Source organism: Grus americana, chromosome 1 (genome assembly GCF_028858705.1).
Source record: "Grus americana isolate bGruAme1 chromosome 1, bGruAme1.mat, whole genome shotgun sequence".
Taxonomy (NCBI): domain Eukaryota; kingdom Metazoa; phylum Chordata; class Aves; order Gruiformes; family Gruidae; genus Grus; species Grus americana.
The window spans coordinates 28,201,809-28,227,579 of record NC_072852.1 but is presented as its reverse complement, the minus strand read 5'-3'; the positions used below and the strand labels follow the sequence as shown (position 1 = coordinate 28,227,579).

The following is a 25,771-nucleotide window of genomic DNA, read 5'->3' as shown; positions in this document are numbered from 1 at the left end:
CTCCCCTCTCAGATACAGTTTCTGCAGACATAGTCTATATGACAACCCAAGTCTATATGTCAACAGCCTGAAGAGCAGACCCCCAAGCTGGAAGAAGTTCATGACCACTACGTATCTCAATACCATCTGCAAGACTTTGCAGTAAGTGTGTGAAAGTTAGCACTTCACAGGTCAAGAGGCAGGACCCACCTCTCATGTGCAAGAAGCCCGTATTCCCTCCACGTCAAAGTCATGTTATAAGATTATATGGCCATGGCCTGCTGAACCAGTCATTTATCAAAAGGCAGAAAGCATTTGTAGCCCCTTTCGGTAACCTGAGCTAACAGATCACTGAGCCTCAAACACTGATCTTGCTAGCCTACACTGACAGCTTTGTGCATAGTTATCATTTTTGCTCCTGCCTAGCCCTGGGAGTCTGACAGGCCAAAAAAAAAAAGAAAGAAAGAAAGAAAGAAAGAAAAAGCTGTAAAGTGAATTACAATTCACATACACTTTTGAAGAGCCACTGCAAAAAACCACATCATTGATAAGAGCAACTCAAAGCAAAATACACAGAAATCTGGTCTGATTGATCCACCATTGATCATTAGGTAACAGCAATAAACAGATTTATTTTAGGAGAACATATGTTGACTTCAGCAGCTCACTCTTTACATCAATAATTAGTGGCTGCTCTTCCAATGATTTCATGATCAATTTGCAATATTTTTCATCTTAATTCCTCCCGAGAATGGATTTTGAAGATGGCCAGTACTAACTCCCCCCCTTTTTAGCTTTAGGCTTTTCACTTCAAATTCTATCAGAAACTATACACTGCAAATTAGTTTGATACCCACATTCTCTCACACACTTTGGCAGACAGGAAAAAGCCCCAACACATTATTTTTCTACTTCTCAAATCAACATTACTAACATGAATATTCCCTTGTTCTGTATTCTAAATCTGAAGTCAAGGATTCTGAAAAAAACCCAAAACTGTTCCCAAAACATTGTATCATTTAAAGCCCTGCGAAAAGTTGGGATATAACAAAAATAGTTTATACAGATGTAATAGCACAAGTATTCAGCTAGCTGCTCTAATTTAGTTATTAAAGTAACACTTCTACAGAAAATTATACAGTTAATGAACAGATTTGAGGCAAAACACAGAATTTGCATTTCAAAGAGAAGTGAAATTAAATACCTCTGAATGTTTATTGATTTTTGCTAGCTCTGCTGCTGTTTTCTCATCCTTAGTCTGTAGATTTTTGTCAGCTCCCAGCTCAAGCAACTTAAAAATTACACTTTTATGTCCATGCTGTGCTGCCCATATTAATGCCTGCAAAGAACAACTTTTTTTTACCAAGTTTACATATGGAGCAAAAAAGAACAGAGGTTCAATCAATAATGCAACCTTCACAAGTTCTTACATGACAGAATCTGGAGACAAAGTAATGCAAAACAATCTCAAAGTGGTGTTAAAGCAGACAAATACACCAATGAGTATTTCTGAGGAAGCTGAATTTAGAAACAAGTTTGTGGGTTCTTGCTTTTTAAATTTTTTATCGTTAATCACAACACACAGAAGTAAATCACTTACTGAATATCCATTTTCATCCTGGGCATTTATGTGTGATCCATGAGCGACAAGAAGAGCAACAACCCGAGGATAGCCTTTTCTAGCTGCATACATCAGTGGAGTCATTTGTCTCCTGAAAAAAAGGGGGTGGGTGAAAAAAATTATTTCAAGATATCAAAATCCAACTGCTTCATAAAGTAGAACACCTCAATTCTGTAAAGATTCTCTGTTTTACAGAAAAACTAAGCAGAGGGTGAAAGTCCCAGATACCACATTCACGTTTCAGCACAAGGGTCAACTTAACAGAATGTACAGATTCAGCAACTCATTTATGTCCAGTTAGCATTTTTTAAATATTTTAATATTTGGCATTTATTTCCTGATTGAAATGAAGTCAGGAAGTCGACTGATGTCCTTCACAAGAAGGAAACTTAGAGGAAACTAAACAAATTTCTTCCAGGAGTTTAGAATATAGACTTATAATACTTCTGGGAGAAAAAGTAAATAAATAAAATCAATCTTTTATCACCTCCAAATTAGAGTAGTGGATTAAATCACAAATAACCTTAACACGTCCCAGCTATGAAAGACAGTAGCTTGGTGACTAAACCATTTCTGTTTTGGTTCCGAACTACACAAAACCAGTTTTTAAAGACCATCCCTCCTGCTGCTAGCACCGACCCAGTGGCAGGCCTCTCATTTAGCACATGGACTAGCTTAATGAGAAGGAAACGGCCACAACTGCAGATCACCGTTTTCACCCTACTAAAAGTAAAGAATATCAGCAAATCACCCATTTTTTTCCCCTCAAAAAAAAAAAAAAAAGTGGCAGAGACTTTCATTTTTTACTTAAAAAAATGGACACAGCTTAAGTGATGAATTCTCCATACAGTTTAATTTAAATCCAAAGTTCTGAAAAGAAATATGCAGTTTCATGGAGGACAAGTTGTAAATCGCAACTGAGTATTTAAAAGGAAGAATATTAAGAATAGCAACTATGTACATACTTGCAAAACCTTCTCCGGTAAAAACAATGTAAGCCAAAGAATCACAAGTCACACAACTCTTGCTGGTGTGCAGAGGTGCAGTGCAACAGTGCAAGGCGCGCACGTATTACCAACATTCAACCCCCCCACAAGTATGCCTGAGAAGAGTCTTCAGAGAACTACATGCAAATATCATCCTGAAAAATTCTTAACTTTTCAAGTACTAAAACTAAATGCACATCAAAATATTTCTGTCCTTTATGCCATTTTTGTTTTCTGTTCCCGGAAGTGCATGTGTTGACGCTTTCTCTGCTACATATACTACTATTTCTTACAATTTCTGAAGCAGCAAGTACTTACAGACACCACCTTTCCCATTATTCTTTTTTTATATCCCAAAACTACGATGACAACAGTCTACTGATCTCATGCTTCTAGAGATGCTTATAAGGTGAAGCCATTGTGAATTGCTCTGAGTGTTTTGAAAGTAAAAAAAATTGCTCAAAAGCTTCTGTTAGAAAAGTATCTTTCCAGATGCCTGACACTTATGCTTTGGTGGAGTAAGATTGCAGAATTAAAAAAAATACAGTGTTGGAGGACAAAGATGTGGATTTTCTGGTCACTATGAAGTAATAAGAGTTAACCTAAAATATTTTACTGGTGATGTTCAAGTAAAATTGATTGTATCTCAAAATGCAGTATTTTTTCCCAAAAAGCTATCATGTATGGCTTTTAATGGACAGCACTGTGTCAGAAATCTGCTGTCAAAAGATTATTCTATCTTGTTAGGATATACTTGAGAGGAGGATCGCTCTTTCCAATATAGTGTTTCTTAATAAGTTCAATACAGATCACTAGAGGGACCCCGAAAAGCATATGTAAACCATAGCAGCTGTCTTAAAATATAGACTTTCAGCCTCTTTCCACAGTAGTGCTAGAACTAAAGCTTTGCTTATCTTTCCTTGTTATTGCTTATTCACAAAAGGATAATATTTTGTTTTACGCAAACACAGTTAAGAAAAGAATGCAGTCATATTACAAATCTGAAAGAGACTTATGATAGGGGGGAAAAAAGTTAATTACCTTGAGATGCAAAATGAAAGGTAACCAGGCCTTCAAGATGTATCGTCAATAACAGAAAGAAATTTGTTGATGAAAAGACTTGCATCAGTCTATAACTAATTCAATTTAGTCCATCAACAATGCAAAAGCAGTTGTCGTGACTGAATATAAGGAGACATTTTTACCATGGGGCACAGTCAATCAGTGGAACTGGTTGTTCAGAGAAGTTTTGTAGTCTCCATCTCTGGTGGTGGGTTTCAAGACCAGATGGCAACTTAGCCCCATGTCAGAACGGAGGTGGCTTTGAGGAAGAAGTTGGACTAGAGACTTCCTGAGGTCCCTTCTGACCTGAATTGCCTGTGATCTATGAAGATTACTATAAAAATAGAGAAAAAGACTCTACGAACTGCCCCTGTAACTTAACAACTAACTATTATAAGGTGGTGAGATATAGATAGCTATATACAGACATATACAGGTATCTGTAGATATCTATATTTTACAGAGTGAACATAAGTTGATTAAAACCTAATAATTTGTAGCAACAGAAATCATACTTGCTTGTCCAATGCAGACACTCACTCCCACACTTCTACTATTCAGTGGCAGGCAGCCTTTGACAGACTTCCCATGCTATCACCTTTGAAGTATTTACATGTGACTGCAAAACCAGTCCATTCGTGCCTGTTTTCATTTTCATTTCTTCTGCTCTCAACTTTTTTTTTCCCCCCAACTTGCACACTGCTACTACCTCATAATTATCTTCTGCTTTTTCAAAGGAAAAATACCGAACAAAAGTCCAGAGGCTAAAGAACAGTCTTTTCTCCAAAGAACATCATGTAGTGGTTACAACTGTACAGTACTGCAGATATGGCATCAAGGCAACAACTCAATGACATTAAAGCTACTGAAAAAGTTTCTCCATTTTTAAGTAAAACCCAATAAACATAATGATTAAAAGGTCCACCAATATGAATACGCAATTAGTACTTCAAGCATTCCATTTTAATGTTAGAGTTTTAATTTCAAAGGCCATACGCTGTTCAGGATAGATTGTATATAATAATAATTTGCAATTGCATTTATGCACCACTATATATGAGGGGGTACCGTTTAATGTCTTGGACACATGCTGCACAGGCACAACCTCAGAAAGCAAGGTCCACTTACATGTACATCCACAAGAGGGAGACTACAGCATTAGGGAAAACAAATACTGTTTTCCTAACCCTGCAAAGAACCCAGGAAAATACAACAGCAAGCTTTAAGATGCCAAATCCACTGTTTCTTGCTAACGTTGAAGAGAAATTAAATGTATTGGTACATCTTACTGCAATCTAAAAAAGTACATAGAAACGGTAGATAAATCCGGATAAAATATGTAAAGAATCTTTTTGTCATTTGAGGAACTGTGCAGACATTCATGTTTCAGCAGTCTGGCTTGCAGACAATCTTCTTGTCCAAACACCTGTGAAGTCCTTTTGTATGGCACAGTTTGCCACATGACATTTCCCAATATTGAACATGATACTCAAGTGATAGTCAATAAAGAAATAAATAAAAATCTTAAAAGGCATATAAACAATTTATTAATTAAGCATGATGTCTGTTCCAACTATGTTTGCTTCCGGCTAAATAATAAGCAAGTAATTCTTCACCGGTCTCATGCAAATGAAGGGGGGTTCGTTTGTTTTTATCTTTAGATCTCCCTGCTTTTATGTTAAGGCTAGAGAAAAAGACAAAACCAAAAGGTTTTTCAGTTTTCACAGCCATTCAAGACTTTGTATGTGACATCTACAGAAGATGCAAGAGGTTCTTACAGGCTCACTTCATCTTCATCCTGTCAAGAAAATGGAGTAAAACATAATCACAAGAGAGCAAGCTGAGCCCTAAAAGCTATCATTTGGAGCCTCTTACTCTGGATAACCACATGCCATGATAAAACCAGGTGATACAGTGATAGCTAGCTATCTCACTGCAAAATGTCCCAAGTACCTGTCTGTTATCACTAAGCTGAATCTGAGGTGCAGAATTTACCACGCCTGACAAATACACATTCTTATGTTTGGGATCATGCTCTCAAGCAAGACAAAGTTCATCTTTCTGGAAAATTTCAGAAGAGGGAGGAGAGGAAGAGAAGATGCCTTCCATCTAGACACAGGTTTCCTTGCATCGGGAGAGATCTATGGAAAATTCAGTATTTCAGGTTGGTGATCCTGAGAAGTATAAGCTGTACGTAAAGTCTCACAACCGGATATATGTTCATTAACTGACCAGCATATCGCTAACATTAGCAAAAATACAGTAGGTAGAAAACTATTTAACCTTATGAGTTTAGTTTCAATCTTTTCTTACTGAGATCCCAAAGCAAGGAAATAATGCTACAAGACTCTTAGATCTGAACACTGCTTCAGAAAACCAGGAAGCACCTTCAGAAGCTTTTGGAGCCAGTTTCACCACTCCAGTGCTGTACATTAAGCTTGGAACCTAGAAATGAAGCGGTAACAGTATGTCTACAGCAACAGAAGGAAAGCTAATTGCCTATTTTCTGGCTTAGTGGGGTTTTAAGTGATGAGGTGGAAAACTCTATAAAACAAGTGGTATTGGAAGAACATGCTTTAGTGTACTGTGAGCTGTAAGATACTTTTTCCAGGCCGTATCTGCTGGAGCAAGGTAGGAGGGTGACAGCTTTCAGGTTCCCTAGTTTTAGGCTTCATTTCAGATTGCCAGTTCTTGCACCTTTCTGCTTCCGAACTCTGTTTACATGACTGTTTTAAAATTAAAAAAAAAAAAAGACATCTGTGTAAGTTCTACAGCACACAGAAGTGGGAAGGTAGACAGCTACAAAGTTATCTTCATATGACCAGAAAAATACAAAGAATGTGATTCTAAAAGAGATTAGCATAAAAGTTAACAATGAGGATGGCAGAACTCTATGTTATGACATTCCCAGTTATCCTGCCCTCCTACATCCTCACTCCATCACATCTTTACAAGCAAGCTGGTTTAGCTAAAAACATGCACACTTTGACGTTAAGTAGAAAAACAAAGGAGTTATCCACATAATCAGAAACTTCTCAGGCTGTTTTCAACTTTGCTTTCAAAGTGGGGGTAAAGTCTGCAGTCAAGAAATTCAGCACATACTTGTGAGATCTACTCCACCTTTCTAATGAAAGGGTAATTCTCTGTCATGTAAAAAAACCAAACCAATTCTGTGCAAATAACCCATGATCAGGATAAGCTAGTGGCAATGATAGGAAGTTTAATATACTCGTGATAGAACGCTGCTGCTATAATGCTAATGGATTTCAGCGCAGGTTTTGTTTGTGTTTTACACAAAGGCTGCTCAGGTGACATTCCAAGACACCACAGTACATTGTCAGAATGCCTCTGTTAAAAATAGCATCTAACGTTGCTACTGTCCCTGAGTATTTTATACCTCTGCCCAGAAACTGTGATCAACAGTTGTAAGCCTGTTGGTACCACCGTACAGTCAATACTAGTGGGGGAAAGCACAATCATCTGTTTCTGTGTCTAGACTCCTTACCCCTACCAAAAGATCTGATGAACAAGACTCAAAATTCACATTCAAAAGTCACTCTTCCAAACTCACAGAACTCGCACATTTACCATGCTTTTGACTTCCCCCTCACTCAGATAAGGGGAGAGAAGTATGGACCTAGCCCAGATGAACACAGTACTGCGGTAAATGTAATTTTGCATCTGATCTTTTATGTTTAGTCCCTCCGTCCTGACGTTTGACCAACATAATAAGACAAGTCTTTCTGTCCTGAGTTCATAGTGCTAGAATAAAAAACTCTCTGAAAGGCATGAAGTATAAGAGCTTAACATCAGAAGGTAATTTTTGCTCTGAAGGGGATCAAAGATCTTGACTCAATCAGTATTAAATTCCCTGATTTTCTTGCCGCAACCTGTCGTGCATTAACTTTTCCCAAGCTATTTACCTTTACGGAAATGTACTGTCTGTCATTTGGCATGGTTAACCATCACACAATGATAACGTCAAGGTCTTCGAAATCATTACGTGGCAGTGCAGACTTACTATCTTATCCACAGCAATAAATATCTTGCTAAAATTGAGTTGTTACACAATTGCTTTATTCTGACTACGCAACCTGAAGAGAGACCTGCCTTGCGAACTGGGGAATACTGCAATGAAAATTTCCCCCTTCCATTATCACCTTCTCAAGAGGGCAAAATAGACCAAAACTTTCATCATTAAACCATTTTTGATACTCCTCAAAACTGCTCTGAATGTAAGCATAAATGAACATACATAGGCAACTTAACACCAGACCTGAGAAGTGATTATATTTTTCTTTACATGCATTCATGTACATGACAGTATGCTTCAAGCTCAACTTTTAATCTGTGCAAAAGACAGATAAAGGTCTAGTTCTTATAATACTCTAAAAAAAGAAAAAAATTAAAGCCTTTCTGAAGACTTTTCTTTAAACATACACAAAATTCATAACCATTTTAGAGCAGAAACACTGAAGACAGGCTTGGTCATTGACCAGGACTCAACTGTGCCAGAAACTTTAAGAGTGATGGAAAAAAAGCCACACAATCAAACCTCCACATATCCCATACAAAACAAGAGACAAAGAGCTTATGTCAAAATAAAAGAGATTTCAGTCATTCACCTATTTGCATATTCTTCTAACAAAGCTATTATCATGAAACATCAACTCAAAACACTCTTCTTACCAGCAAAGCCATTAGATTTCTTTTACTCTACGTAAACAAGAACTCAGAGGACATCATCACTAAAATCCATATTTACTAAACAACCCATAACATGTAATCTTAGCAGCAGTAATTTAGTTATCAGTTGATCATGCCTTTTCCTTCTGCCTAAAACAAAATCACAGTTTAACATTAATAAAACCAGTGTACCTTTAAGAAAGCACTGCAGGTTAAAAGAGGTTTAAAAAAAAAAGACTGCTTAACTATTTCTAGGTCTTACAAAAGGATAAAGTATGTAATTTACATTTTGGAGCAAAAGGGAGGTGAATGATACAAGATAAGCAAAACACATTTCTCAAAGCAGCATTCACTTAAACAAAGCACTCAGGCTATAGTAGCTTTATAAAGACTATACAGAGCAGATCTTACAATGCCTTCTCGTTTCACCTAGCCACTACCTTACTTCTTGTTTGTCTTTCAAAACTCTTCAGGTAGCACTTATGCTTTGATACACTACATTCTCATCAACAAAACTGTTTCTACAGCCATCAGTATGCAGTTCCCAATTTTGATTTACCAAAAATATCGGAAGTTACTCTACTGAATACTTTCTCCTCAGTAGTCTATCCTATTGCAAAGAAACCATCTACCTATCTACCTACTCCTAAACCCATCTTCTTTCTTAGACTGCATTTCAAAAAATCAGTTTATTTCTCACTGGTCCATCCCCACTCCACACACACTTCATGAATTAGACAAAAAAAAAATTCCAAGTTTCTGTGTATCACCTCCAGATGACATGAGATAAGAAAGCCTACTGGCTGTCCTGACAACACAACAGAGAAAGGATAAATACCAAACTCTGCCTTACATCAACGTTAAGTATTCTGCTTTGCATTCACACACATTCCTTGCAATAATCTCAACTCACTGACAATTTGGATGCCCTCCTGTAGAACATCATACTGCTTGCTCTAATGAAACAGCTGAAGTGGGACTACAATGCCACAGAGAGGGTCTGTTTTGATGCCTTATCTACACAGAAGCTGGTTTGATGTGTTTCATCCCCCTGTTTCTGAACACAGTGGAAGAAGTCCACGAGAAGCAGCAGCTGCTGCCTGAGCAGTTCTAAGGATGGAGTGGTAGGCACACATGTCAAATACTGGAAAGGAATAAAGGCAGCACGAAGATTTTTGAAAAATCTGGACCTCATCATCTAACTTCTATTTTTGTTTGGTACAGATACGACATTTCTGATTGTCACTTAATTTGTCCTTTAATTTGAGACAGGCTACTATTGCAAAAGTGAAAAAAACACAACTGGGCACTGCATCTGATATATGCAAGTATAACTCAGATGTTAGCACAAGGTCTTAGGAAACAAAGAGATAGCAAATAAATATTTGTATACAAAGACCAACTGTGTATAACATACTCTAAGTTTATAAATAAAGTTTTGCTCTTAAAATTCCCATCTCGTGTCAGAATCCAAACTTTTTTTTTTTTTTCAAAGTTTAGCCAAAGGTCTTTCCAAACATAAACCTGCAGCTTTGCACTCTAGCTTACATTTTCAAACCCCCAAGACAAAGTTGAATAATGCAAAGACTTCCCCCATTTTTTTAAAGCAGCACGTTTATCCTAACATCTAGCTGTCTGACAGCAACAATATGTAATTATTTCAGAGTCTGCAGCTTTCTCTTCTTTCATGAAGAATTTTTAGCCTCTCTAATAAGAACAAATGAATGGCATTTAAATTTGGTATGAGACACCAGTGGCACTTCAGCACAATTATGTTTCCTCCTTGTCTATGAGCACTATGCTTACAGCGAGGTTCAGGGCCCAGAATAATTGAATTCTACTAATGAGAACCAACAGGCTGTCAATTCTGTTCTTTTTAGAGGGCCATACAGTCCACATATCTTCAGATAACGTGGTGAAAGAGCTGCGGTATAAAAAAAATGAATTTCAGTTAGTTGAACAACAAGCAGTTTCAGTTTGACACAAACAATGTATTTTTCCCAGCAGAGGGAGGACAGTTTATCTTGGGTCAGCCCAGAATCTATTTCTTTCTGATGCAAAATGAAACATTGCATCAGACTATGCAACTACAGACATCTCACAATGCACTGCTTCAGACTGCTGCGACACAAAGTGGTAATTCGAGAAACAAGCTGTTACTTGTTTTTAAAAAGGAGATTAAATCTCCTTTTAATCTGGATTATTCCAGATTGCAGTGGAATTAATGTATTTTATTTACAAGTAAGTTTTCTTTTTCCATAGGAGGCTGTCTGTGAGAGGAATATAGCTAGATACCCACAAAAAGCTCAAGAGAAGGACATGAATTTAAATAGAGAATTAACTGATTTAACCTACATCCCTACACAAAAGAGGCAACATGATCTGGGAAAGGCAGAGGACATATTTCTTGCCCTTATACTGCAATCAACCAAAGTATTAAGATTAGTTTTTACCTTACATTTATATCTTGTTCAGCTGAGCAACATACTTAAATTTGATAAAACTCATGATAGTCTTATTTACTCAGCTGAATGACTGTACTAGGAGAAATAAATATCTGGACACTAATCTTTCCTCATACAGACAGCAGTGAAGGTACAAAAAGCTAATGAAGTACACGTCATCTTAACCAAGAACAACTATGCCTATAAAGATACCTCTGTATATTAATATTAAATTTCATGCTGTATTCACAGACATGGATTTTTTTGGTACCTGCAAGTAAGGTTAGGGTCAGCATTCCTTGATAGAAGCAGTTCTACAGTCTTCAAGATGTTTTCCTCTGAAGCATGCGCAGTACATGCTGCCATCAGCACAGTGTACTTATCTGTTTTGAAACTCAGAGTTAGAGAATTACATATGTAAATGTAAATACCATGCTAATCCAGAAGTTCCTTTAAAAGCTTTTACATTTGCTAGAGTTGTTAATCAGGTTCTGATACCCAAAGATATATAGAAAAGGGTTAGAAACTTGTTTTCCTTCCAGTAGAAGTCATTAGAATTATCAGGTAAAATAAAGGTATCTGAGAAGAGAAGATACTCAGAAAGATGAGAGTGAATGGCAGTAGTAAAGCATCTACTCCTACTGAAGTTTGGGATACTTCTTAGGTACCTAAAACCCGCAGTAGGAGCTTAACTGTAGATGCTTGTTTCTGAAATCTTGTTCCCCACCATGAGATTCACTTCCTGTTCTCCCCCATCTCTCCTGAGAATACAGTCAAGGTAAGAAACACCTTACAGGAAGCTAACTGCAATGGATAAAAAACAAGTGCATGAAATGTATTATAAACTCATAGCAACATCAATTTTAGGGAGAACAGAGGCCCATACAAAGGACAGTTGAAGTAACAAGGCTTTATGATAGGATTTAAGGGGAAGGAAGTAAGTTTACTAAACTAGACTACTACGGCACAGTAGTGGCAGAAAGAGGATTACAAGTATGCTTTTAGAGGTGGATTTAAGGAACATCTATACAGTCCATAAAGATTCATCAGGAAGAAACAGTGTATTTGCTCCAGCTCTGAAGCCAGCAGAGTATCACATGCCACCTTTACTCACAAATCAGGATTGTGCACTACTGCTGTTTGCTCACAGAACAGGAGAGATCTCCTTTTCCATGGGTCTCCTACAGAGAGGAGGGAAGCATCACACCTCAAGGACCTTAGTGAGTTAGCCCTAGCGTCAATTAGAAGACTGCCGTTTGAATAACTGCCCGTTTTGCTTATTGCACAAACTTGTTCACAAGTTCAAACATGCCTTTAACAATTTAACAAGTATAATTTCAGCTGTACCTACTTCAGACCATACCATTAAGTGTTACAACATATTTTCTAACTTTATTGTAGAAATTTTAAGACCATGTATGTATTAACACCCTTGCTCTTCAACGGAGGTCAGATTTTATTATATATAAACATGAGAAGTTTGTTATATACTTTACCCCATCTGCTCTACTTACTTTATTTCTCACCACTTCTTGTCCCCCACCCCTCCAACCAAAAGACCTTAGTTTTGCATTTAATCTGTTTATTAATATACTATCTTTTAATTTTCAACTACCTCATGTAGAAGTTCTAACACACATAAATCAGTATTGTAAATGAAAAATTAAGTTTTGGAGACTCACTTAAACTCCTGAACAGAAAGCAAATAACATTTCAGTAAATTACTTGATTGACTGACAGATTATTATTCAAAACGTTTAACCTGGTTATCAATAACAACATGAAGATGGTAGGACTTTGAACAAAGGTAGTGATAAGCACTGTTAATCTGCGAAGGATATTTAGGAGGAACCTGTAGTTTATTTGTATTCAGTATTTCAGGTAGTGATAAAGAGTGGGAAATTAATTTCTGTCAGCCTACCTATAGCTCAAACACGTGAACAAGACAAGAAAGGGAAGAAACACCTTAGAATTCTCAGGTTTCTCTTTTGCAGAGAAAAACTGGTAAGAGACTGCAAAAAAGATTAGATTATGTTCAGCCTAGCTGAAAAACACAGAAGAGCCAGTGAATTCACTCCTCAAAGACACTGCATTCCAATTCCGTTGCATAGTGAATGCTACAATATACAATTCCTTGTTCTTCACAACTACCAAAAAGGGTAAAATTAAGTAACTGCTTACAAAGAATGACTGAAACGTGACAAAAGGTGATTAAGAGTATAACTATTATTAGGAATATAAGCATTATATAATTAGTATATGATCACTTATGTGATTGCTTGCTGATGTAAAAAAAAGCAGCAGGACTGGTGACATTTAGTACCACTTTAGGATGGCACAGCTTTACTGAACACGTGGTCTGACCTGAATCAATGACTTGCAAGACTGTTCTTGGCAGGATGGTACTCTGCTGTGCATATGCCCTAGCTACTGTTTCCCTACACAGGCTGACAGGGAAACAAGCTGAGAAACTTGATCCTAGTAAGGTGCCACGTAGGGCAAACACGGTTGGTCACACACTGAAAAAATGCCCTGCATGTTGGTTGTCAGCCAAAACTGCTGCTCATAGCAGTTTCTGTCTCATTTATAGCTCTCTACAGCCATAAAGAAGGAACAAGTATGAGTTGTAGGCAGCCACATGGAAGTTCTCTGAAGTTGCTACAAGGACAATAATTCAAAGGCATGATTGCTTTTGGTGAAGGCAATCTACTCTTATCTCATACTCTGATAAATTGCTAAGAAGTTCAAGAAAATATTCAGAGCTGGATTTGTACTATCTACATTTCAGTCTACTATTATTACAAATATAGGCAAGTTACTGTAAAACAAGATCACTGCTTTTATGTACTTGGCAGTATTGTGGTCCCATCAGTTTCTTCTGTATTGCAATGTCTTGAACTTGGATAAATCTTCCAACCCAATGAAAGAGAAGAAAAAATAACTGCAGATTAAGTAGGAAAAAGTTATTATTAAGCCATAAAAATTGACAGAGGAACTGATATTACCTAGAAGCTCCACTGAACTCTTGCAGAAAAAGGTGATCTAGCAACACACAGTTTCCACTTAACAGAAAAATTCTGCTCTACTTTTAGAGAAGTCCACATTAGTTCCCCACAAACTGGAAAGCTATTCCTGTTCGGGATTCTAGCTGGTTTCTGCGTGTACGTACTTCATAACAGGATCAAACAAAGCAAGTGTTAACTCTACAACTTATCCTAGAATTCTTGAACAAGTATTTCCAAACGCCCTTTTAGAAAAAGTACTTGGGGATTTGGACGTGGTGGTGGTGGAAGAGACAGAATGAGAGAGAAAGAACAAGAAAACCTATCAACTGAATCCAGATCAGTTCCAACAACACACTTTTTACTTTAAAACTACTACTTTTACTTCAAAACCGTGAAAGCTAGACTGGGTTCCAGTTTCACTGTGAACTTCGACTTTTTCTGTATATATGTAAAAAGAGAATAAGGACAGGACAATGTCTGGTACTGAGCAAGTTGGCCAGTATTTTTCATTCATAACTTACCTATTTCAAAACATGCATTTGCACCTCTGTCCAGAAGAAGACGCACTACTGCAAAATCAGCCACGCTGGCAGCACACATCAGGGGAGTCCATCCAAACTGAAAGCTAGATTCTATGCTTATACCTGTCAAAATTTAAGATACTAAAATCATAAAATTGCACAACAATAAACATGCATTTTATAAACCTTACTCTTAGTATGTATTGTTATAAAGGTTACACACTCTTTGCATTTAGTCCTAGGGAGAGAAGTCTCTTATAGCATTTTCTTTTAATATACCTTTACCTAGAATACCAGAAAACAACTCTTAGAACTGACACCAAGGAAGCTCAGTTCTCAGTCCAAGAAGTTAAGCACCACAGAAATATTACATTAAAAAAAAAAAAAAATCAATAAATTTAGCTGCAAAAATAATTTCAGAGAAGTGCACACAATCTCTTGTTTTCTCCACTTATGTGCAATAGCTTTCCTCACTTAAAATGAAAAATTTTGATTCTGGCCAAGCCCAGTGGACTGCTGTGGAAGCAACTTGCTTGTCAGGCTATCAAGATCATATTGACTAGAGTTTTCCTGCTTCACAGCTCCTTTTATTTTCTGTCTTGCAAGACTTAACTATTAGATAGCAGTTTTGTGTTCAGTACTAACAAAATACTATCTCAGTAGAAAGAAGAAATAGAAGATTATGCAAGATTCAGTCACAAGCACCAGATTTGGTTTTTTTACTCTTTATAATAGCCACATCTTTCTTTGTGGCTAGAAGTAAGCTTGCCAGCCAGCCCTCCCAAATTCACCAAGTATCAGACTGAGATATTCACCTGACAAATTTCAAATAAAAATTTCCATAGATTTTTGCAATGAGGAAACATCTTTCCTTCAATCCTTTCTCAAATACTACTTCCTCTATAACAGTTTCCATATTAGTCCAACAGTGATTATGGATAATCAAAAATACTTCTTTACAAGAGACAGCTCTGAAAAAAACAAAGCTGTCCTAAGAAATTTGTAACAGTTGAGCTACATGCATACCTTTTCATGCAAAATGTGTATTTACTTTCCCTGCCTTGGTAGTTTGTCAGAAATGTACTCAGTATAGCAACATAAAGTCATTAAAGCTGCTCTGAGACTGATTCTTCAGCTATTTAAGATCACTGGAGCTGTAGAAGCAATCAGTAAAGAGATAACATTCAATGAAAGCCTGGTGTTGAAGCACTCTTAACACCTGCAAGCCACAGAATTTATGATCAAATCTTCTTAATAATGCATATGTACTAGCTGCAATCCTTAATGTCACAACATGCCAGTTTGTTTGCAGCATACAAAACATTTCATTGGAGTCCACAGCCAAGTTCTACAAGCGGAACCAGCATACATCCCTTAGCAGTCATATGTGAACTTCCTTGTAGACAAGTCACTTCAAGAATTTAGAAAGTTTGATATCCAACAGCCAACTGAAGCAACACTAGCAGGAAAGGAATCTGAGAAAGCTGGCAATCTGTCAACCTTAAGAAGTCCCTTTTCCTCTTAAGAAGAAAAGCAGTCCATATAACTAGAGCTCCCATCTAGAGCTTTTTATTTTAATACATATCTGAACAATAGTGACAAAACATCTACTTGGCAGGCATATAGAGACTCTTGAGAAGGTATTTTCCTTGCTGCTTCCTTTACACGTATAGCAGACAGTATCTGCTTATTTCTGAGTCCTAGAAGTAGAATGGTCTTTTTGGCAATGAAGTGTCAAAGCTGTGTTACACCTCGTTTGTCCTGTGTGGTCTCCTGCTATCTTTGTAGTGACTGCCTTAAAGTACCATGCAGTGTGAAAGTCACAATGCAAACCAGCTAGAGTCTCAGAGAAAACCAAAGGAAGGAAAACTGAAAGACTAACAGTCATGTTGCTTCTTGGCTGCATGGTTATAGAGTTGTTGACTGAACCAGAAATCTCCTCTTGGTTACTACTCAGACTCTCTCATTACCTGAGCTGTTCTTGAAGTAAGCAGCATTAGTTTAGCACTTAAAATGGCCCTTAAGAAGTCTTATAAGGCAACAGTGAAGCCCAGTAAAAATTTTTTAGTGAAAAATCAGGCCAGATGCTACAGCCACAGAGAGGCTAGGCTGCTGCAACTTGACACCCCCAGGTCTAACCAGTATCAATGCTGAGCACGTACTCCCAGCAGGCACACACATACACTACCAGCCACACCAATCAACAAACAGAGCACTCGTGTGAACGCAGACAGCATCAATGGCCTCATCCTGCTCCCCTCTGGGACAGATATATCTCCTCCAGCTGCCAGCATCACGGACACATGGGCCCCTGGATCCCCAGTCACACTCCAGTGGCTGGCATGTCCTTTCACTCACTCCAGTCTCTACAGTTGCTGACACCCAGGCACAAGGGCCCTATGACAACCCTGGGAGTCCCTTCCTCTGAGGCCACAATTTGAGTTCCTGCCCACCCTTGGGCCTCTCTGCTCCTATGGGCCTGTGGAGCTGGGCCCGTGATGGGCCAATGGCTTCCTTGACAGGCCTGGGAGGAGCTGGGCCACAGTATTATTTGGGCTCCCCCACCTGCCATTGTCCGTCTGTGTTCCTTTGTGGGCAGGAGCAGAGGAGCTTTTTTAGTCATGTAACCTCAGGAATTGTGTCTAGGAGACAAAGCAGATACAACATTCTTTCTTACAATCAGAGTTAGACACAACTATCCTCCCCTTTAACTAGGAATGGGGAGAAATACATTCTGGCCCCAGACATGCTCTACAGCAGCAACTGTACGAAGCATGTGAATAATGATGAAACAAGAGAAGAGCAAAGGAAGAATGATGTTCTTTCTGTGTTTACTACAGTTTCTCTGGTACCTCCTTCAGATATTTTGTTGACTGTGGCTAGTAATAGTTATAGTAGAAAGGCTGGTTTTATACAGAAAAAGTAACCTCAAATTCAAAAAGGTTAACAAGGTAGTGCCTGAAGAACTACGATAGATCTCTACATACAGCTTTTTATGCTAAATAATTCCATGTTTGACACACAAAAAAATGAGGTCTTGAAAGACTTTCACTTAAAGAACAGCTCTTAGTATTAGAATCCATTCACATTCAGACATCTGAGGGAAAAGTTCTTAAAATGCTTCATTCTAGAAGACTTCTCTCTATTAGAAGTATTGATTTTGTTTAAGTCTGTCAGCACTTTGTGCTGTGGTTCCACAATACCTTAAAGCTGAGTCAAATCACAGGTGCTGATGTCTCCCACAGCTGGGCCAGCTATGGTTCTCATCTGACTCAGGGTTCAGAGTCCTAAACTGCCTGAAAAATTATTCACACACACCATCCCCCCACTCCCACAGTTTATTATCACGTTAATTTCCTGAGCTGCTCACAAAAGATCAGATGAGCTCCAGCACTCATGCAAAGATAGGAGTGCAACAGACTCTGAATGAAAACAGGAAAAACAATTCGGCTGTAGCTGTATCTTGATCAGCCTAAATTCTCATGAGATCATAACTTCTAATTCCATTTGAGGAAAATGAACATATTAATTATATGGTGTTAAGTATTTTACTCCCAAAGTAGATGAAAATGTGAAAGTCACCTTTGAACCTGCTACTTGTTTGCATTACTTTTTGTGGCGCACACTTCGGAAACTTGTTCTTAGTATGTTGCCATTTTATAGGAGTAAGAGAAGACATTGTGCTTGTCCATCTCCTAAAGGAGCTCTTTGAAACTGCCTCAGCACCAAAGATTCTTAAAGCAATGGCTAAGCAAGCCAGAAGACAACATGTTCTCGTTCTACCTGAAAGAAGGGCCACAACCGTTGCTAGGAAATCCAGTTCCACCACAAACCCTGAGTTTGGTCAAGCGCTGGTAGCGAGCCTCTTACAAGCTCTACTGAACATACACTAAAGGCAACTTTGGAGGCAAAGATCTAATCTGACTGAGCACCAATCCTCTGAAGGACAAGGTTACCTTTCTTCAGAAACACCTCCCTGTTAGAGGGCCACCGTGTTCTACTGCTCTGCAGGACAGTATTGGATGGGTCAAAGTTTATCTTTAATCATATTTTCAGGAAACGATAGATTCTCTTGTGGTACTGCCTTGTGCATTTCAAGGGACAGGACACAAGACTACAGGAATCTTTGGCTTGAGCATATGCTCTTACAGATACCCATCATCATCTTCCAACAGCATAGAACTGCTTATTATGTGGCAGGCAACAATACGGAAAGTGAACTATTGCTCTTTGACTGAAATGCAAGCAATTAAAAATGGATGGCTGCAACGAGACAATTAAGCAATCTGATGCACAGACATCACTAAAAACTCTACCTATAAATAAGAATATATTTTCTCAAAGTAAGACAGGTGTATTTCATTCGGTATTATACCTCAGTGTTTCAGCCTGTGCAACAGTTTTTACTTAATTTAAAAAGAAAACCATTCCTCACTGTGGTGAGAAACAAGTCATCTTCTAAAAGGACAAGTAATGTCATTGTTTTAAAACTCAGAAAAACCCATTGCTAACTAGGAAACTACTTTATTCCAGCCCTAAGACAGATTTTGCTCAGAGAACAAGTGCTTGGCTACTATATTCTGCTTGCTTGCTGAAGCAGAACTTCCTGACAATTATCACTAGGCAGGTCAACTCAGCTATGCAGTTTTTGATTGCCCTGGATGCTTCAATAAGTGATCCAATCCTCCTAACACTGAATAACAGAAACACATTACAGAGAAATATGGAGTAACAGAACAGGGAGAAAGGCTTTTGCTGTTTAGACAAACTACTTTTCAGTGACAAATGCCACGTAAACCCTGTTAGACCTTTCAGAATCACAAAATCTTTGTCCAGCTGATGTTGCCAGGGCAGCAGTTTTACACAGGGCACATAGCAGAAACTTAACAGTGCTGTGAGTAAGGAAAAAGAAAAAAATTAAAAAAAAATCGAATTTCCAAACTGGAGGAGCATTAAAACAAAAAAGCTAGCCTCCCCTCCCTGCCCCCCAGCAACCTTCAACACCAAAGTAAGACCACCCACTCAATTCTCACTCTTGACCACCTCAAATTCAGCATTTGTAATTAATACTTTCAGGTTAAAGATGCATCTGAAAACAACCAAACACGTTATTTCATAGTTCACACATTATAGTCTTCTCAATTTTCAGGACTCCTGACTGACGAAATAAATATAAATTAGAAAAAATTACTCTTTCAGTGACTCAGCATGCTGTATTCCAGCAAATTCCATCTTTAAAATAAGAGTTTATATCCTGTATTGGCAACATTCACATATTCCTACATGCACCCGACACGTTATTTTGAAATGAGAAACTTCAAAGCTTTAGTATTCTTGCCAAGTTCAATTAAAAATATTGAACTTCATAACTGATTTTCCTCACCTGAGTTTAAGAGTTCTTCAATTAATGACACATCGCCACGAAACAGAGCCTTCTTTAATGCTTCATTCTTGTCTGCCTGCAACATTTGATCCAACTGCTAGATAAGCAAAGAAAAGTCAAAACTTAGTAACTGTTTCAAGCTAAAAACTACAGCTTGAGGTCACTATAAAAGCACTAATGATCTCTGCAAGGACAAAGTGGGATGGAAGCAAAGTAAGACTTTCCTTCTTTCATCTCTCTAGACCTGCTTAGGCTCTGCTGTAAAACATAAGCTTTAAAATTAACTTCTCAGAAAGAAGATATTTAAATTTTCAGAGAATGGAACCTTTCTCAACAGAGCCGCTATATCCTCCTACACAGCTCTCAGTTTTTCTTAATGGTATTTGATTTCAGTTAAGATTCATCTTTTGGCGCTAGAAAAATGTTGCAACACATTTCTTTACCTTTTTTGTACATTTCACATGTTGCAAAGTGTGGCATTAAAAAAATACATCTAATACAATCAGACATAAAAGTTACAGTTTGGGGCAATGTAGCTCAAAGACTAGCTGTCTGGCTTAATACAGCATGAATCCACTGCTGGAAAGGGTTACCGTTCCTCTTTCCTCCTACTCCTGTGGTGGCAGAGGTATTTGTGTTGCAGCATCATAAATGATTTGGCTGAAAAATGCCCTGACCAAAAGACTAGTTTATGCATCAGACGGTTGCCCAATTCAAGTTCCTTTCAGAAGTATCATGGATTTGTTCTCTATTTAAGGTGCAGATACAGCTGAAGATTGCTGCTAGCATTATCTATATTATACAAAACACACACACCAAGAAGCTGAGGACTACTCACTAGTCCTTTGCAGACAGAAGTAGGTATGGAAAGAAGAGAAGTGATATTGCATTATAAATCTTGAAATCAAAACAAGAGAATTCAGACTTACACAGTTTTCCCCAGTATACTGTAGTCTATATTTCCAACAACTTTTGTAAAGATTTTAATAGGCGTTTAGTGCCTAGAAAACCAAAGGTGAGAAACAGCCAATATAATAATTTAGCCCTATTTTTGTTCTACTCAGCCAACAATTTCCAAATAACGTATCTCTTTCGATGGGAACCTTGATTTAAATATCAAAGCCATTGAAAAACCAACTATAACAGTTAGTAAGAGTACTGCAAGTATCCAGTTACCTCCATTTTCCAATTCCAGCCATGAGACAAACTAAGGGCTAAAAAGCTTTGCAGAATATCCCTCTGCCTCACACTATCATAGAATCATAGAATGGTTTGGGTTGGAAGGGACCTTAAAGATCATCTAGTTCCAACCCCCCTGCTGCAGGCAGGGACACCCTCCACTAGACCAGGTTGCCCAAAGCCCCATCCAACCTGGCCTTGAACACTTCCAGGGATGGGGCCTCCACAACCTCTCTGGGCAACCTGTTCCAGTACCTCACCACCCTCATAGAGAAGAACTTCTTCCTAATACCTAATCTAAATCAACCCTACTTCAGCTTAAACCCATTACCCCTTGTCCTGTCACTACACTCCCTGATAAACAGTCCCTCACCATCTTTCCTGTAGGCCCTTCAGGTACTGATAAGCTACAATTAGATCTCCCCGGAGCCTTCTTTTCAGATGCATCACACTTATCAGATACAATAAAATCACTTAAGTCTTCATGTTAGCAAGAAACAGACTCAGAGAATTCAGATATAAAACAGCTTTATAGACCTTTGGTCACTTTCAAATTTATTCTTATGTTGAAATAGTGATGAGGGTCTGTTATTAAAGGGCATAAAAGTGTTTAAAAGAGATGTTAAGATTTTATGTAAGAAGACAAAACCCCCCAAAACTTAGATTTATTTACCCCTGGATTGAGGCTACACCACCATCGCCCTGCTAGGAAACTATCACAGAGGAGGCGCCAGCCGCAGCCCCTCCCGAGGCTCAGTGAGGCCCACCGAGCCCCACTCCCCTCACCGCGGTCCCAGGCCGAGGCCACCTCCCCCATTTTACCCTACCGAGACCGCCCGCCGGCCCCAGCTCGAGGGCGCCGGGACGGGAGAGGCTTAGCCCCACCTGCGGGTCATGCCGCACCACGCCGATATCCCAGCCGTCCTCGTCACTGTCGTCGTCCTCGTCGCCCCCCGCCACGACGCGGGATCCCCACGGCACGGCGGCCATACCACCCCGCTGCGCGCGCGTCGCCTCGGCGCCGGCAGGTCACGTGGCCCGCGGCGGCCGCTCCGCTTTCCCGCGCATGAGGGCTTAGCGGTGCTAGTGCGCGAGGGGCTAGCGCGGGGCTATAACGGCCCGTCGTGTGAGGGGCTGTCGCGTGCCGCCTCCGGTGCCCCGCAGTGCGGCGGGGAGGGAGCAGCTGTAAGCGACCAGCTCTTGAGTAAGAAGGCCAACAGTATCCTGGGGTGCGTTAAGAAGAGCGTGCCCAGCAGGTCGAGGGAGGTTATCCTCCCGCTCCACTCTGCCCTGGTGAGGCCATATGTGGAATAATGTGTCCAGTTCTGGGCTCCCCAGTTCAAGAACTATGGGGAGCTACTGGAGAGCGTCCAGTGAAGGACCACAAAGATGATGAGGGGACTCTCTGACATGGAAAGGCTGAGAGAGCTGGGTCTGTTTAGTCTGGAGAAGACTGAGAGGGGATCTCATCAATGCTTATAAATATTTAAAGGGTCGATGTCAAGAGGACAGGGCCAGGCTCTTTTCAGTGGTGCCCAGCGACAGAACAAGGGGCAATGGGCACAAACTGGAGCACAGGAAGTTCCATCTGAACATGAGGAAAAACTTCTTTACTCTGAGGGTGACAGAGCACTGGAACAGGCTGCCCAGAGAGGTTGTGGAGTCTCCTTGTCTGGAGATACTCAAAACCTGCCTGGACTTGGTCCTGTGCAACCTGCTGTAGGTGATCCTGCTCTAGCAAGGGGGTTGGACTGGGTGATCCCCAGAGGTCCCTTCGAACCCCTGCCATTCTGTGATCCATCTCTGGGCTAGGCATCTGTAGTTTGTGAGGTGAAGGAGGTAGCCTAGTCCGTGCTGGTGATAACTTTACAGCGTCAGGTAGAAGATGAGACTTATGGTTGTAAGTATATGGGAATGTAACATGGCTTACTAGTGCTCAGCTGTTTTGTGGGGTGTTAGGTAACGCAGCAGGGCTGTGGATGAAGTTTCTCTAGATTTATGACTGGTAAATGTGTTTAAAGGTAAAAAGTGTTTATGTCTTTAATTTCTGTCATCATTAAACACCTAACCTAATAGCAGTCAGTTACATTACTTATGTGAACGTAAAGCCTATGGTGGTGGCAGTTACGTGGGGAAGGTTGAACAGAAGCCAGGCATAATGAGCTAAACTTTTACCTTGCTCCCTCCCACCTGGATGTATATGGGCATTGCTTTCAGTTTCAGAATTGTGGTTGGATTGTGGTTAGATTTCATGGATAATGTCTCATCCGTCACAAGGTTCACGTGGAGCTCTTTGAAGAACAGATAAGGAACAATGTTCTATATTTCATCCACCGGCAAAATTGCTCTTTAAGCTCAGTGCAGACCTTGCCCCAGTTTGAAATTAATTTAATCTTCACTGAATAGAACAGAAGGGAAAAAGTCTGGTCTTAGAGAAGAGGCAGGTGCCAGTATGGACCAGTGAGTGTAGTCCTTGTGCCCATGACAGCATAGAAGTGTAGTTTTTGGGAAGTTCATTTTAACAGTAATTTCACTCATCTTAATCAGAAGGTGACTGTGAAGCATTTCTTCCTTTTTTTTTTTTTTTTTGGTGCAATGCAATGTGTAAGGCAACTTTAACCATGTCGGGAACTTGCAGATTAGCTAGAGCTGTGCTTAGAACATACTAAGTGCTATAAAAATTGCACTTATTAAAAAGAAACCATGTCTGCGTATTTTAATTATGCACTCCTGACATTTTTAACAGCTGTTTTTTTCTGGATTTTAGTTGCTTCTCTGTAAAATATGACAACCTGTTAGCATAAAAGTATTACAAAAGTCAGGTATTAACAATGAGGAACTCTGGTATAGAGCTAGCTGAATGTTTTAAATGAACTCCCAAGAAAGAAATATCCAGTTCTGGAAACTTGATAGAAATGCAAAAACCTTTCCTTTCACGCAGCCTCTCTAGAACAAAAGATGCTAAAATTGAATCAGCTATAATATATACCTCTGTATAAAGGCTTAGCTTTATGTGCTTATTTTGGATTTACCTGCATATACTAAAGATCTTTTAAAATTATTTTAGTAATGAAGATATAACATTTACTAGATGTAATATTTTTTTTTGTAGCCATGTCAGTTCTTAGAAAATTGTAACTTCTATTCTCAGAGTTTTCGGTTTTCTGATCATTGGCCTGAGGATTTCTTGTGTCACTTTCTGCCTGCAGAGGAAAAGTAAAATTTATGGCATTGTCATCTAGCTTCTTTGTATTTATATGAGTCTACCCATCCTCAATGTTATAGTCTCTATATCCAGGATCAAGCTTCCTAATATTCTTCATTTGGCTCAGCTGTGTTACAGAACGTGGACTTGCTAGTAGAATTTATACCCCTAGCTGCTGAACTCCAAATACAACTGAGCTTGTGTTTTTGCAATTAACTCCATGCAGTGCAAGAGTGTTGGTCCTAACTGGTGATGCTACTATCTATAGATTCCTTACTTTTAACACACTACTGATTATTTAGTATTTGACAATTTTGATTTATTTTTCCTGGTTCAGGTTTCAAAGTTTGAGATTGGTTGTTTGGGGTTTTTTTTCCCCCCTTCCCTTTTCTATGCACCATCTCATGCATAATGTAAAATGTCAAAACAGACACTTCAAATGCAAGCTGCATGCTACTGCTTTGTTCAAAGGCCACCTCTCTTTAAAAAGGTCACCTTCAGTAACAGGCTTGATAGTCCCTAGTACTAAAAAAAAAAAAAAAACCCTTTCAAAACCTCACAGTGCAGAACAGCCTTGTAGCCGGTGTACCCAATAGCTGTTTCAAATGTGAACATGCTGATCATGCAGAAGTTGATAGCAGGTGATCTCTCCTTGTGTGTCAGCTTGGAACTGTAAATCAGACATTATTGTTTATGGGGACTCTTCTTCTTCTTTTTCACTTTCTTCTTGCTCCAGTTCATTTGTGACATTGAAGTCTGTGTTCATTTTTCAACTAAGCAGACTCTTCGTTTTGGTTGACAGTATGGTAAGTCCTGGCTGTCATTCATTTTTGCCAAATACCAGTATGTTTTTACTTATTCTGGTAAGAGCAGTTCCCAACGTCTTTTCTTCATTGCTATGCAGTACTCATTTTGCATGCAGGAGGCAATTATAGAATAGCTCAAGCTGGGAAAACATCTCAGAATAATTTCCTGTATCACAAGGGGCATCAGAACACGCGCTAAAAGCCAACTCTAAAATAAATACCTAATCTGTGTGTAGCCTAGCTCCGTGTACTTGCTTGTCAGCCTATACTAAACGTACCTGTTAAAAATAAAGTGAATAGTAAGGATAGTAATCACTGGACACAGTAAATAACAGTATTGTAAGAACCCATTTTGGTCTGAATAATAGAACTTCCTTAATATACTTTCTGTCTGCCTTCAGCCACCTTCCTTGCTGGCCATACTTACATTGAGACTTCAGCTTGTTTTTATTCATCAGCTGACTGTTAATCTTAATTTATGACTTCTGGTACTAAGTAGATTTCATCAGTTGTCTGAATTTCTAACGTATTTTTATCTATACCTCATGTTTTGTCTCAGATGGGATTGATATGTGTATAGCTAATAATTTTTATTCAAACATGGTTGCCGCAATATTCCAGAGTATTTTAACTGGTTCAGTTTCCTCTGTTTCAGACCAAAAGGCTGAATCAGCAAATATTAAGGGCTTTGATGTTGGGAAAGTAATGTTCTTGGGAGGGGAATCAGAATTGGTAAATGTTTAAAGAGAATGACTGTAAACCTCAACTACTGCAATAACGTTCTACTAACAACACAGCAGCTGATACTTTAGAGATTTAACAGCAGTTTGGTGGAATTCTACATAATATTCTCTATCACAGCTACTAGTTTGAATAACAGTCTATGCCCCTTCA

The 25,771-nt window shown here is 38.9% G+C and overlaps 1 protein-coding gene across 2 annotated transcripts in view; it reads right to left on the bottom strand.

Annotated features, from left to right (window-relative positions):
• ASZ1 (ankyrin repeat, SAM and basic leucine zipper domain containing 1) overlaps positions 1 to 21,883 on the bottom strand; it is a 40,793-nt gene extending 18,910 nt beyond the window's left edge. Inside the window, exons 1-6 of one of the 2 annotated variants that reach the window (XM_054844713.1) lie at positions 21,752 to 21,883; positions 19,688 to 19,784; positions 14,305 to 14,427; positions 11,050 to 11,161; positions 1,580 to 1,691; positions 1,184 to 1,318 (exon numbers count right to left, since the gene is read on the bottom strand). In XM_054844713.1, coding sequence (XP_054700688.1) covers positions 1,184 to 1,318; positions 1,580 to 1,691; positions 11,050 to 11,161; positions 14,305 to 14,427; positions 19,688 to 19,784; positions 21,752 to 21,856 — 684 coding nt within the window. In that variant the 5' untranslated portion in view covers positions 21,857 to 21,883. Of the gene's footprint in view, positions 1 to 1,183; positions 1,319 to 1,579; positions 1,692 to 11,049; positions 11,162 to 14,304; positions 14,428 to 19,687; positions 19,785 to 20,130; positions 20,214 to 21,751 lie in introns of those variants that run through there. The other variant, XM_054844721.1, reaches the window with a different exon arrangement.
• Between the last annotated feature and the right edge of the window lie 3,888 nt (positions 21,884 to 25,771).